The 12,810-nt window shown below is 42.6% G+C and overlaps 1 protein-coding gene across 2 annotated transcripts in view; it reads left to right on the top strand.

Moving 5' to 3' along the window:
• The window catches only part of GLT8D2 (glycosyltransferase 8 domain containing 2), a 44,631-nt gene that overhangs the window by 17,483 nt on the left and 14,338 nt on the right, over positions 1-12,810 (top strand). The window contains exons 2-4 of one of the 2 annotated variants that reach the window (XM_007096475.3): positions 86-132; positions 3,245-3,337; positions 11,071-11,242. In XM_007096475.3, coding sequence (XP_007096537.1) covers positions 114-132; positions 3,245-3,337; positions 11,071-11,242 — 284 coding nt within the window. In that variant the 5' untranslated portion in view covers positions 86-113. Of the gene's footprint in view, positions 1-85; positions 133-3,244; positions 3,338-10,818; positions 11,243-12,810 lie in introns of those variants that run through there. The other variant, XM_042993058.1, reaches the window with a different exon arrangement.

Raw genomic sequence — 12,810 nt, 5'->3', positions numbered from 1 at the left:
TACTCAAAGACACGGTCCTTAGTAATTGTATGATGACTTTGGGGTTGATTCTGTTCTACAAAAATTTTTATTCTTTAATCCACAGGTCACAGCTTTCGTCTGCGTGAACACACATGGCTTTGTTACGAAAAAGTAAGATTACACTTTTGACAATCATGATTATTAAAAATAGATATTTTAAAGGACTGTTTTTTTTTTTATTTTTTAATGTTTATTTATTTTTGAGAGATAAAGACAGAGAGCGAGAAGGGGAACAGCAGAGAGAGAGGAAGACACAGAATCCGAGACAGGCTTCAGGCTCTGAGCTGTCAGCACAGAGCCTGACGCCGGGCTCAAACCCATGAACTGTGAGATCATGACCTGAGCCGAAGTCGGACGGCTAACTGACTGAGCCACCGAGGTGCCGCTTAAAGGACTGTTTTGATGCTGAGTCTTGAACTGTCTTATTTTTGAGATCTTTGTTTTCACGGATGGTTTTCCCACAGGCAGAGTTCTTGGCATCATCATTTCAGGATGATTCCTGTGGAAAGTTGTTAAGTATTTTGTCCACAGGTGGATTCATCATGAGAAGGGGCAAACATTTCTATATAACTTAACAAATAGAATTTATTTTCTCACTTTAAATAAATATTCATGCTCCTATCTAATTTTAACACTTGTAATTTTGTGTTCCTATTCTTTTTTTTTTTAATTTTTTTTAATGTTTATTTTTGAGACAGAGAGACAGAGAATGAACGGGGGAGGGTCAGAGAGAGAGGGAGACACAGAATCCGAAGCAGGCTCCAGGCTCTGAGCTGTCAGCACAGAGCCCGACGCGGGGCTTGAACTCACAGACCATGAGATCATGACCTGAGCCGACGTCGGATGCTTAACTGACTGAGCCACCCAGGCGCCCCTGTGTTCTTATTCTTAATATCGATTGATTGATTCATGTAAGTAATCTCTACACCTAACATGGGGCCCAAACTCACAACCCCCACATCAAGAGTTCATGTTCCACTGACTGAGCCAGCCAGGTGCCCCTTGTGTTCCTATTCTTAAGAGTCACCTTAAATTATATAATCTTCAGACTCCATCAAAACCTGAATTTGCCCTTGATTTTAGATCTAGTAGTTTGTGAACCTGGGATGAAGCGTAGTAACCTAATTGTGTGACAGTCAGCCTCAGGGTAGAGCTGCCTGAACAAGCAGATGAAAAGACAAGATATGCAGTTAGATTTGAAGTTCAGATTAACTGTGAATAATATTTTGGTCTAAGTATATGCAAAATATTGCATAGGGCATACATATACTAAAAAAGAGTCAGGTGATAGAAGACTTTGAGTTGCCTCCCCAACTGGCTGTGGCAGATGAATATTTATCACACGTATTGATAAACTGTAGGACTTTCTTCCTTATCTGCTATTTTTCTATAGTTTTGTTTTAAACTGAGTCTCGTATCTAGTTTCTCTGGCTGAATCTCACAGTCCAGAAAGGCAGAGAGAAGCTGGATGTAAGCACAGTAGAATCATTGGGCCTCAGAATGTAGCTCTGGAAGACATCTGTGAAGACTAACTCCTTCCTTCTACAAGAGGGAAGACAAAGGCCCAGGGGCCAGAAAAGAGATCAGTATGAGGACAATAAATGTAAATATCTCGATGCGTAAAAGCAGTAAATGATAGGGGTGCCTGGGTGGCTCAGTCCGTTAAGTGTCCGACTCTTGATTTGGGGTTAGGTCATGATCTCGTGGTTCATGAGTTCGAGCCCCTCATTGGGCTCTGCGCTGACAGTACGGAGCCTGCTTGGGATTCTCTCTCTCCCTCTCTCTCTGCCCTCCCTCACTTGTGCTTTCTCTCTCTCTCAAAAATAAATAAACTTAAAAAAATAGTAAATGATAATACATAACAATTATAAAGTCTTTATTAGGACTACATTGCCTTTGTTAACTCTCAAAACCCGCATGTGAGACAATGATTATTACTACAATTACAATCCTCATTGAGCAGATGAGCAAACTGAGGCTCAGAGAGATTCAGTAACCTGTCTAAGGCCACACAGCTAAGAGGTGGCAGAAACAAGATTTGAGCCTGACTTGAAATCCTGCCCCTTTCCTCTCCTAACCAACATTTTCCAAACTTCAGGTGATTGTGCTCTATGTATAGCAATGCACCACCTTCTCAATTTTTCATCATCTGTGTTTCTTCTGTCCTACGCATGACTTAACTGTTTCCTTAAATTGACTCATTTAAAATTTATGTGTACTTTATAATAGAAAGTGTATATCCTGGGGCGTCTGGGTGGCTCAGTGAGTTAAGCATCCAACTTTGGCTTCGGTCATAATCTCATGGTTTGCAAGTTCGAGCTCCATGTTCGAGCCCCATGTGCTGACAGCTCAGAGCCTGGAGCCTGCTTTGGACTCTGTGTCTCTCTCTCTCTCTGCCCCTCCCCTACTAGTACTCTGTCTCTCTTTCTCAAAAATAAACAAAAACATTAAAAATTGTAAAAAAAGAAAGTGCATATCCTTATTGCTAATAGAATAAGCTATCTCCTATCTTGAAAAGAAGACGATTATACACATATGTATGATTAGAACAATGTTACTTCTGGGTAGCTTTTGTTACCTGCCTGCACGTGAAATTAAAACTAACTTCTCATGCTGTGACTTAATGTTACTTAATGCCATGGTCACAAACCTCCTAAACCATCTCATGTACAATCAGTGGTATGTGCTCCGTACTCAGGAAAGCACTGTCCTTTATCACTCTATTTCTCAGTCGTTGCCAAGGGTAAGTGGAACAGATGGTCCCGGATGCTTAGAACTGGAAGAGATATTTGGACCTTCCGTCCTCTTACTCAGGGCAAGAATTTGTTGTATGTCATCCTTGACCAGTGTTCGAGTGAACTGAGAACACATAATAAGTACTGGCTCATCATAAGCTTTACATAAATGTTGGCTGTTCATTGAAACCAAATGTTCATGCACAGAAATTGGCTCCAGAGGCAGCCTCATGTCGGCATTAAGGTCGTAGCCTCTGCCATCAGGCTGCCTGGGAGTAGCCCCCCATCCTCCTTAAACTACATCTCTGTACCCTTGAGCTGCAACAGCATCCCAGGTTAACCCTGACATGCCATCTGCTGAAAGAAAGGTCCCAGACCACTGCTGGGATGTTCGTTAGGAAAGGCATCTGCTCATATGACCATTCTAAACCTTCCCGCAATTTCAGCTTGAGAGATTACACCTGAATGTGTTTCTGGTTTTATTTCAGTCAATCAGGTGTTGCTGTTCCTTCTGATTGTGACCCTCTGCGGAATTCTGTATAAGAAAGTTCATAAGGGGACTGTGCTCAGGAACGAAACAGGTATGCTGAGTGAAACAAGCTGGGCCCCGAAAGACAAGTACACTGTACGATTCCTCTTGTATGAGGGACTTTGATAGTCACAGTCACCCAGACAGAAAGTATGATGATGGTTGCCAGGGGCGGGGGGCGCGGGGATGCGGAGTTCTTGTTTAACGGGTAGAAGCTGCAGTTGTGTGAGTTTGTAAAAGGTTTGTAAGTTTGACAAGAATTATGGGGATGGGGCCGTGGTGACAGTAGTACGACAATGTGAATGTATTTAATACACCAACTGTGCATTTAAAAAATGCTTAAGATGATTAATCTTAAGTGTTTTTTACTACAATAATTAAAAAAAAAAAAAGAATGGAGCAGGTAAATAAGCATATAACCCATCAAGATGGGATGCCTGGGAATGTGATTTAAATGCGTTCCTTTGCTTCCTCTCAGTAGCTGGGTCAGAGACAGGCAACCATCTGGTCAGCTCCCAAGGACCTGCTGGTGAGAATATCCACCCAAGGCCGACTTTTCAATGATGTTCTACAATGATCGGTGCTACTCAAACTTCAGCACATAGAAGAATCACAGTTAGGGTTTGTTAAAACACGATACTCGGACCCATCCCGAGAAATTTTGAGTCAGTAGATTTGGGGTGGGGCCTGAGGATTGCACGCCTTTGTGATCCGCTCCCAGTTGATGTTGACGCTCGGTTCTCAGGCCACGCTTCGGGCGACTGGCTCTGTGTCCATCCTTGGAGGCTCCCAATAATGCTGGTTATGCACGTCACCTTCTGTCCCTTCTCTCCACTGGTTCATTCCCACTGCGGCACCAATGGCCTCAGAACCCGCAGCTGAGAAAAGATCCTGCATTGACCCTATGTCCTCTTCCAGCTGTGCTCAGGACCCCGATTTCCCTCCTGAGGGGTGGGTTGCTTGAGATGCCACCTTCACAACCTCTGAACACACAGAGTCATCCTTCACAGAAATTAAGAAGTACTGTAGTCTGTGTATTATATTTTTAAATGGTTTCTTTATTTATAAAGATTTTATTTTTAAGTAATCTCTACCCCCAATGTGGGGCTCCAACTTGCAACCCTGAGATCAAGAGTCGCACAAACCTTTGACTGAAACATCCAGGCACCCCTATTTTTAAATAATTTTAAATAATTGTAGTTTTATATAGTCTCGCAAATACATTTATGGAAAATACAGAAGAGAAAGATATTACCTGTAGCTATATCAGCCAAAGACAAATATAGTTAATATTTTGGTGCATTATATACATTCATTTCATACTTTTTTTTTTTTTAAACCAGAGGCTTTAGACACTGGACCCACAACAGTGAGAAAAACAATGTCCTACTCTCACAAAGCTGACTTATTTTAATTTAAAAATTCATTTAAGAAAAACAGTTAAGGGGAGCCTGGGTGGCTCAGTCCGTTAAGCATTTGATTCTTGATTTCTGCTTGGGTCGTGATCTCACAGTTCACAGGATAGAGCCCTGGTCAAGCTCTGTGCTGATAGTGTGGAGCCTGCTTGGGGTTCTCTCTCAGTCTCTCTCTCCCTCTCCCTCTCTGCCCCTCTTCCCCTCTCAAAAATAAATAAATATACTAAAAAGAAAAACAGTTAAAAACACATAAAATCTGGTTTAAATAAACATAAGGAGCATCCGGAAAGAGAATGATTTCCACATAAAGATGTGCATACAGATTTGCCCAGGGCATCATTCTTTGTAGCCCCACTGGAAACAATCCACATGTAAATCAATCAGAGATTAGATAAAATGTAGTATATCCACACAATGGAGTGCTTTTCAACAATAAGAAGCAACAAACTACTAATGCCTGCTCCAGAAGTTGGATGTGGATAAAACTCTCAAAGATTATGCTAAATTAAAGAAGTCAGACCTGAAAGCCCACATATTCTATGACTCCATTTAGAGAAGTTTCTAGAAAAGGTGAATCTATAGAGACAGAAAAGAGATCAGTGGTTGCCAGGGGCTGAGAGCTGGAGTGGATTGACTATAACCCAGCTTAAGGAAACTTTTCAGGGAAATGAATATTTTTTTTTATTTGAGAGAGGGAGAGAGAGTGCAAGCAGGCAAGGGGAAGAGTTGGGGGGGAGGGGAGGGAGAGAGAGAGAGAGAAAGAGAGAGAGAGAGAGAGAGAAGGAGAGAGAGAGAGAGAGAGAGAAGGAGAGAGAGAGAATCCCAAGCAGCCTCCACATCCAGCATGGAGCCTGAGTCTGGGCTCAGTCCCACAATCCTTGGATCATGACCTGAGCCAAAATCAAGAGTTGGACACCCCACCAACTGAGCCAGCCAGGCACCCCTGGAAATGGTCCAAAGTGGCATTGTGGTAATGGTTGTGCAACTCTATCAATTTACTAAAAATCATGGAACTGTATACCTAAAACAGGAAATGTTAAGAAATTCCCAATATTTGCAAATTTTAAGAAATCTGTATTAGTCAGCCTGGGCTGCCGTAAGAAAATACCACAGACTATGGGGTGCCTGGGTGGCTCAGTTGGTTAAGCTTCCAACTTCTGCTCAGGTCATGATCTCACGGTTCATGGGTTCAAGCCCTGAATCAGGCTCTGTGCTGACAGCTCAGAGCCTGGAGCCTGCTTCGGATTCTGTGTCTCCCTTTCTTTCTGCCCCTCCCCTGCTCACGCTGTCTCTCTCTGTCTCTCAACAATGAATAAACGTTAGAAAAAACTTTTTTAAGATATAAACAAAGAAAATACCCCAGACTAGATGGCTTACAGAAAAGAAGTTTGATTTCTCACAGATCTGGAGGCTGGAGGTCCAGGATCCAGGCTCTGGCAGCGTTGGTTTCTTCCAAGGCTTCTTTTCCAGGCTCACGGTCAGCTGCCTTCTCCTCCCGTCCTCAGATGGCTTTTTCTGTGTGTTCCCATCTCTGGCGTCTCTGCCTCTTCCTATAAGGACACCAGTCATACTGGATTAAGGCCCCACCCTGATGGCCTCAGTTTCACTTAATTGCTCCTTATAGGCTCTGTCCTCAAATGCAGTCACATCCCAAGGTACTGGAGTTTAGGGCTTCCACATACAGATTTACACAATTCAGTCCTAACGATAGCTAAATTATGCCTCAATAGAGAAAGGAAGCCCTACGAAGTCAAAAGTTGTCTGAACTTCAAGTTCTTGAGTCCTCACGCTTCGCTCCCTGCCCATAAACCAACACATTTCTTCTCTCCACAGAGAGAAACAAGTAGCTTTCATAGCAGCTGTTAAAACAAGTGTAAGGAAATGCACATCCTGGCCTATTAATCAACCATATACTGATAAACAAAGTATTTGGAACACATCAATGGGTTCACGATCACATCTTTAACCCATTCACTGTTAAAAAGAATCAGTGTTATGAAATAACATTCAAAAGAGTATAATGTTGAGATGGAAAGACGTCCGTGATACGTTAAGTGGAAAAAGCAAGTTGTAGAAAACCATGAAAAGTATGATTTCATTTTGATTTTAAAATAACACGTGTAGGTGGTATATTTCCTTTTGGGACAACACAAGGAAGGATTTGAGAGGTGCACACCGCACGGGTGACAGAGATCTACCTTTGGAATGGGGGTAGAGAGGTCTGCAGAAAATCACCAGGACTTACTGGAATTTGGGGCTGGAATTTTTTCAAGAAATGCATATCAATATTTTTAATAGACTTTTTTTAGAGCAGTTTTAGGTTCATAGCAAAATTGAGTGGAAGGTACACAGCTTCCCCCCACTATTAACATCCCCCACCAGATGGTACATTAGTTACAACTGTTGAACCTACATTATCACCCAATGTCCACAGTTTACATTAGGGTTCACTCTTGATGTTGTCCTTGGGTTGTGAGAAATGTATAAGGACATTAACCTACCATTATGGAATACAGAGCAGTTTCACTGTCCCGAAAAATCCTTGGTGCTTTGCCTATTCCATATTAATTTTTATATTTTCAAAAATAGTAATTCAAAGAATTGGTGTTATAAGGTAATGTCCAGAAACCCTGTGAAGTCATTTGCTGAAGAAAGGCATGGTGCCATTTTGTGTATTCTTTTTTTTTTAATTTTTTTTTCTTACATTTATTTATTTTTGAGAGACAGAGCACAAGTGGGGGAGGGGGAGAAAGAGAGGGAGACACAGAATCCAAAGCAGGCTCCAGGCTCTGAGCTGTCAGCACAGAGCCCGACGCGGGGCCCAAACTCACAAACCCTGGGATCGTGACCTGAGCCGAAGTCGGAGGCTTAACCAACTGACTTTGCACCCCCCCCCCTTTTTTTTTCTTTTACATTTATTTTTAAAATTATAATTTTTTTAGTTAATTTTTTTTGTTTATTCATTTTTGAAAGACAGAACATGAATTTGGGAGGGGCAGAGAGAGAGGGAGACACCAAATCTGAAGCAGGCTCCAGGCTCCGAGCCGTCAGCACAGAGACAGATGCGGGGCTCGAATTCACGAGATGTGAGATCATGACCTGTGCCGAAGTCAGACGCTTAATGGCCTGAGCCACCCAGGAGCCCCTTGTGTATTCTGATAATGACATTCAGTCTAATCTCCTGATAATTTTTGTGTGATTAGCTGGTGATTCACTCCTGGCCCATTTGAGGTGAGGCAAGTTTATATCTTGGCTAAAACCAATCCTAATTTGAAATGGGATTCAGAGATTTGGCACGGGGAGAGCAGACATTTCACTTTTTCTAGAAATGGGCATGGTCTGGTAAGAGCTGCTTGTGGGAACGGACCAATGCAATATAATACATTTTCACTCCATACCTCCATCAACATGATGTTTTCTAGAGATCGTATGGGCACCAAGAAGTTTCACCAAGTGGCTTCACAAAGCCAGACCTTTGGGTGAGTTGGCATAGGTACCAATTGGCACAGTGGGTGATTCCCAGAGAAGCTGCAAGGATGCCACATTGGTGTAGACTTTACAGTGGATAAATCTTTCCCAATCTTTCTCCAGTGTGTTTTCATCCATACTCTGTCCAGGGAAGACTTCTTGGCAAAGAGCGGTGTTTCTGGCTTAGGTTCGCTTCCCAGCTCCTCTGACCGGCAGAGTCTCCTAAGAAGCGTGGCAGCATGACGTGTCTGCAGACTTGCTGTTTGATCTCTTGGGCGGCCCTCTTTCATGGGGACACCTTCCTCCTCCCTCATTCTGCCTATTTCCTGAGAGCCTGGTTCTGCCCCCAGCTTTTCAGCCCTTCTCTCTCTCTCTTTGCCCCTAGGAGTTGTCCGGGAATCATTCCTCCAGGGCCCTGTTCTGTACGATCGACACATCAGTTCAGTTCAGTCCAGCAAACTTTTATTAAGTGCCTCCTAGGTGCCAGACTCAGCAGGGAAAATATAATGAGTTCACAGTCTAGTGAAGGAGACAGACACATGAATAGATTCTTTCTGTGCAGTGTGGCAAATGTTCAAATAGAGGTATTTAAAAAATTCACCCATCCATTCATCCCTCCCTCCAAAATGTATTGAGAATCTACTATGTTCCAGGCACTGTGCTAGCGGCAAATGAATAGACAGAGATGAACGAGATACTGTCTCGGCCCTCATAGGAGAGAAAGATAAAGTATGCAACCACATGAATTGCAAGGCAGCTGGTCAGTCCACCCACAAACACGGACAAAGTGAGCGCCATGTAAGGAGCTGTTAAAGTCTTCCCAGAGGTTCTGATGTCTACACTGCATTTGGAATGAATGGGTAAAAGTTAGCCATGCAGGAAAGGATGGAAAGAGCATTCTGGGCATCTGGAACACTATGTGCAAAGGCACTGAGCAAAGGGACCACCCGGTGCGGTGTTCAGTATTTTGGTATCGCTGGAGTAGAAGGAGTCGAGGCTAAGGAAGTGAGTAGGGGCTGGATCATGAGGCACCTGTGTGCCAGGCAAGGGAAGGTGGCTCTACCGTACAGGAGCCACTGGAGAATGGTGAGCAGTGAAGAAATAGAGTCAAATTTGCATTTGGGGCAGTTCACTTCACTGCCTGCAGGCAACATACCGCATGATTAGGGAACCTCCCCAAAATGACAGTTGAGTCCAAAAGGAATAATCCCTTAAGAAATATTTTCCTTTTTGTTTATAAAAGTAACCATGGTTGGGGCACCTGGATGGCTCAGTCGGTTAAGGGTCCAACTTCAGCTCAGGTCATGATCTCATAGTTTGTGGGTTCGAACCCTGCAGCCGGCTCTGTGCTGACAGCTCAAAGCCTGGAGCCTGCTTCAGATCTGTGTCTCCCTGTCTCTCTCTGCCCCTCCCCTGCTTGTGCTCTCTCTCTCTCTCAAAAATAAACAAACATTAAAAAAAAAAAAGTATCCATGGTTGCTTTAGAGAATTTGGAAAATATAAGAAATGCAAATAAGGAAATTGAAATCACTCATAATTCCATAAACAGATGTAGATCCATTTGAAAATATGTATGTATGTGTATATCCCATTGGGATCATACACCAGAGGAGATTCCTATGGTGATTTTGTGTATCAAATACTAGAGAAAAATTTTGTATTCTTTTCCCCCTTAATGTTGTATTATGAGCATTCTCTTGTGCCAGTAAGTATACTGTGAAAACAGAATTATTCTCGTGGTGGACATTTCAGATGTGGTGGCCAGCCTGGGGAAGAGAGGTAGGAGAAGGGAGAGGCCCTTCAATGTTTCTTAAGCTACATAAAGCACAGTACCTGGTGGTTAGTTCATATATTTGTTGGATTAAATATCAGCTAGAACTGCCCCGCATCTGAGTGGTACTTATCTGTCAAGAGAGCTTTAAGTAAAAACCAGAAGGGCATCTGAGAGTGGCCACTCTTCATACTGATTATTATTATCTTTCATACCGGAAAATTGTATTGCAATGCCAAAATAAGATGTTACGACACTGGTATTTTACATCACAGCCGCAGCTCAAAAGAACAATCAATTATTCATCTTGTGCATTAGTCATGCTCTTTCATTTACCACCTTTCTCTTGCTGTGGACTTTTGAGAGACTTGACTAGAGGGCGGAGAGGAGAAGGAAGATCACAAGCAGTTAGCTTTTACAGCAGCATTGCAGGAAAACATTCCAATTTAGGAAGGAGTTGAGAACTGTCAGATCAAATGAGACTTTCCAGTTCTTCACATATTTTTCAACTGTGTGTATGTGTGTCCGACTGGCTTCTGTAAAAGAGCTCCAAAATCATAGTGACTGAAGCAAAATAGAAGTTCATTTTCTCTCTCAAGTGAAAGAATGTGTGTCGTTCCACACAATGATGTGCCCTTTCCACGGTCGTCCAGATCAAGGTTCCTTCTGTGTTACGGGTTTTGGTGTCCTCCACAGGTAGCTTCCAACTAGTGGTCCAAGATGGCTGCCCTAACTTCTGTCATCATATCTACATTCCAGCCAATGGGAATGGGGACAGGGGAAGGGGAGGGTAGCACGTTGCTTTCAAAGGCAAACCCAGTAATCACACACATACTTGCACTAACCTTCCGTTGGTCATAACTTGATCATGCACACTTGCTAGGGAGTCTCAGAAATCTGTTCTTAGTGGTTGGCTAGATGCCAGCTAAAATGAAAACGCCAATGTTGTATTTCTTCCCCCCGCCCCACCCCATGTTCTATTTCTGAAAGAAGAAGAGACTGGATGTTGGAGAATGGTTGGCAGTCTCTTCCACACTATGCCGTCTTCCCCCAGGAGTGTGGAAGACAATTTGAACTGGTTCTACTATGAATTTCCTTCATGTTCTAAGACAGTGGTTGTGATGTTTCCAGACGATGACTCTGAGGCTCCTGAGGAAATGGAGGATGAGATTCCTGTGGTGATTTGTGCTGCTGCAGGGAGAATGGGTGCCGCCATGGCTGCCATCAATAGCATCTACAGCAACACCGATGCCAACATTCTGTTCTATGTCGTTGGACTCCGGAACACTCTGTCTCGAATCCGGTAATTTGTGTACTATAGACTTTGGAGTTTTCAACTTTCTCTTCATCTTCCTTATCTTTCCTTAAATGCATTTCCTTCTGTTTTGGGCTTGATGAATGTCATTTGAATTAATGAGGGTATGACCTGAGGTTTACTGGGTGACCTGATGAATGTGTGGTATAGCTAAGGAAGTTTCCAGCAAAGTCTCATTAATCTGGTTGGGCATTGCATCACTCTGCTGAAGTGAATTGGCTAATGACCTAAAGAACTACAAGCCTTAAGCAGGCTGTGTGTAAATCTCTCTCTATTTTTTAAATATTTATTTGTTTCCAGAGAGAGCACATGCACGAGAGCAGGAGCAGAGAGGCAGAGAGAGAGGAGAAGAGAAAATCCCAAGCAGGCTCCACATTGTCAGCACAGAGCCCAACATGGGACTCGATCTCACAAACCGTGAGATCATGATCTGAGCTGAAGTCAAGAGTCCAATGCTTAACCAACTGAGCCACCCAGGCGCCCCGGAAGTCTTTCTAAAATGGTTTATCTTGGGGTGCCTGGGTGGCTCAGTCCGTTGAGTGTCCAACTCTTGATTTGGGCTCAGGTCGTGATCCCAAGGTTGTGTTGGGCTCTGCATTGAGTGTGGAGCCTGCTTTGATTCTCTCTCTCTTCTTCTGCCCTTCTCCTCTGCCTCACTCTCTCTCTAAAATTAAAAAAAAAAAAAAAGATGGGGGGCACCTGGGTGTCTCAGTCGGTTAAGTGTCCAACTCCTGATTTTGGTTCAGGTCATGATCTCATGGTTGTGAGATGGAGCCCTCTGTTGGGCTCAGCACTGGGCATGGAGCCTGCTTGAGATCCTCTCCCTCCCCCTCCGCCCTTCCCCCACACGCGTGCGTGTGCACGCGCTCTGTCTCTGAAAAAAACAAAACAAAACAAAAAATTAACAGTTTCTGCTTTCTTAACCTGGGAGGATATTAATATAGTATCATTTTAATATGACCCAGAATGATCACTAATTATAACTTTTGAACTGCAAAGTGATCTCTTTCCTATCACACAACACACTACAAAGTAAGTTGGAAACGGAGTTAGAAGAAATAAACAGAAAATCAAATTTTAAATTACTATAAAAAAGCAGGATAATTATATAATTTTGCTATGGAAAGTGACTCTGTGAGCCCACAAATCACAAGGAAAAAAATGGACGGATTTGGCTGCATAACATTTAAAAATTTTTTAATGATGAAAAACACTGTAAGTGAAATTAATCACACAATAAATTACACAAAACATTTTCAACATGTATTACAGACAAAGGATTACTATCCAAAGAATATAAAGAATTCTTACAAAAACTTTTAAACATATAAGCATAGGGTAGTAAAATGCGCATACAATACAGACAAGTCACGGAAGAAAAAATACAAATGGTCAACAAACATGAAAAAGTATTCTGTGTTACTAATAGGGAAATGCAGATTAAAACAACAGTGACATAATTTTTCACTCATCAAGATGGTAAAAATTAACAGGACAACAATATCCAGTGCAGGAAAATAGACACACTTATTCCTTGTTTAAATAATGTATACTTC

This window comes from Panthera tigris, chromosome B4 (genome assembly GCF_018350195.1).
Source record: "Panthera tigris isolate Pti1 chromosome B4, P.tigris_Pti1_mat1.1, whole genome shotgun sequence".
Lineage (NCBI taxonomy): Eukaryota > Metazoa > Chordata > Mammalia > Carnivora > Felidae > Panthera > Panthera tigris.
This window is presented reverse-complemented; position numbering and strand designations above follow the sequence as displayed.